Source organism: Tupaia chinensis, unplaced genomic scaffold, assembly GCF_000334495.1.
Source record: "Tupaia chinensis unplaced genomic scaffold, TupChi_1.0 Scaffold000047_1, whole genome shotgun sequence".
Lineage (NCBI taxonomy): Eukaryota > Metazoa > Chordata > Mammalia > Scandentia > Tupaiidae > Tupaia > Tupaia belangeri.
Window position 1 is genome coordinate 3,683,363 of NW_006159505.1, and position 1,385 is coordinate 3,684,747.

Below are 1,385 nucleotides of genomic sequence, written 5' to 3' on the forward strand. Positions count from 1 at the left end.
CTGTGGCTGTCTTCTGAGATCAAGGTGCATCTGTAGGTCTCCTTAAAGGCCACGAGGAAGGGTGGCAATACTTCATCCACAGTGACATGCCTCTGCAGCTCCTCACTCAGGGAAGTGACCCCTGTCCCAACCAAACCACAGGGCACAATGTGCTCAAACCACGTGAGGTCTGTGGAACAGTTCAGCGCCAGGCCATGGGACGTGATGTGCCTTCCACAGCGGACCCCTGCAAAGCAAGACAAAGGGTCTTAGGACAGACACCCTCCTTCGGACCCCTCCTCTGTGTGACCAATGGACGGACTAGATCCCTGCTGTTTACACTGTTTCTAGAGCATCAACCTACTACACACAGACTGGGCAAAAGGGACGAATGGGAGAGGGTTGTGTGACTCCCCATTAATTGCATTTAACGAGGATTACAGGATTTAACAGAGACTCTGTTGATAATAAAAAAAAAAAAAGAAGAAGAAAGAAAAAGGGCAAGCAGGGGAATGGTGGTCAAGACGGCTGGATCCCACATGGCCAAGTGCGCACTGTGGGTGGTGGGGGCTTGAAAAGCACGCCGTGCAAATGTGCTTGTGTGCCCAAAAATCTCGAAAGAGGATTGCAACATGACCATCTCCCGTGAGGGGCGTTGCTTTCCCTCACTTTCCCTCTCTGTATGTCTATAACTGGACACCAAACACACCCTCCAGTAACTTAAAAAAAAATAAAAATGGAAAACAAGCTAGTGCCTGGATTGTCTGACACAGTCATTCATAAGTATGTGCGCAATGCACTTCTGTGTCTCTCCATCAGTAAAAATGACTGTTAGGCTAGATGATCTCTGAGGACCCTTCAGCTTCTGAAAATGCTATCTGTGAAGAAGCTGAAAACGCATGAACGCGGCGGGCAGTTCTGGGACAAAGTCTCGGGGCCGAGCTTCACCTTCACCGCCATTGGCCCAGCCTCGCCGGCCCCGCCCCGGTCTCAGACCCCGCCCCGCCGCGCTCACCTACGGCGCAGATCTTGCGCCCGCCCAGCCAGACGCCGGTGTAGGGCGGGGGCCGCGCGCGGGCTCCCTGCAGGCCCTGGAGCTGGCACAGGCGCACGGCGCACGCCTCCAGCGCCGCCACGTGGGTGCGCAGGCGCAGGCCGAGACGTCGTAGGTCGAGCACCGGGTGGCAGAGCAGCTGGCCCGGACCGTGAAAGGTGGCCAGGCCTCCACGGCCTGTGGCGCGCACCTCGGCACCCAAGGCCTGCAAGCGCGCGGTTTCCTCGGGCGTCAGGCCACCCCGCAGTCCAGCAGTATACACGGGCCCCGCGGGTTCGCAGAGCAGGAGCGCGCCCGCCTCGGTCCCCTCCTGGGCTTTGGGGACTGGCTCGGACTTCGCCCCGTGCGGGGC

General features: G+C 58.1%; 1 protein-coding gene across 1 annotated transcript; it reads right to left on the bottom strand.

Annotated features, from left to right (window-relative positions):
* Positions 1 to 5: 5 nt before the first annotated feature.
* LIPT2 (lipoyl(octanoyl) transferase 2) lies at positions 6 to 1,366 on the bottom strand (the record flags this gene model as incomplete). The annotated part of the gene is given in 2 exon segments (XM_014590159.1): positions 6 to 226; positions 995 to 1,366. Coding segments are annotated over 2 exon segments (593 nt in total), but the record flags the coding sequence as incomplete, so codon positions are not given.
* Between the last annotated feature and the right edge of the window lie 19 nt (positions 1,367 to 1,385).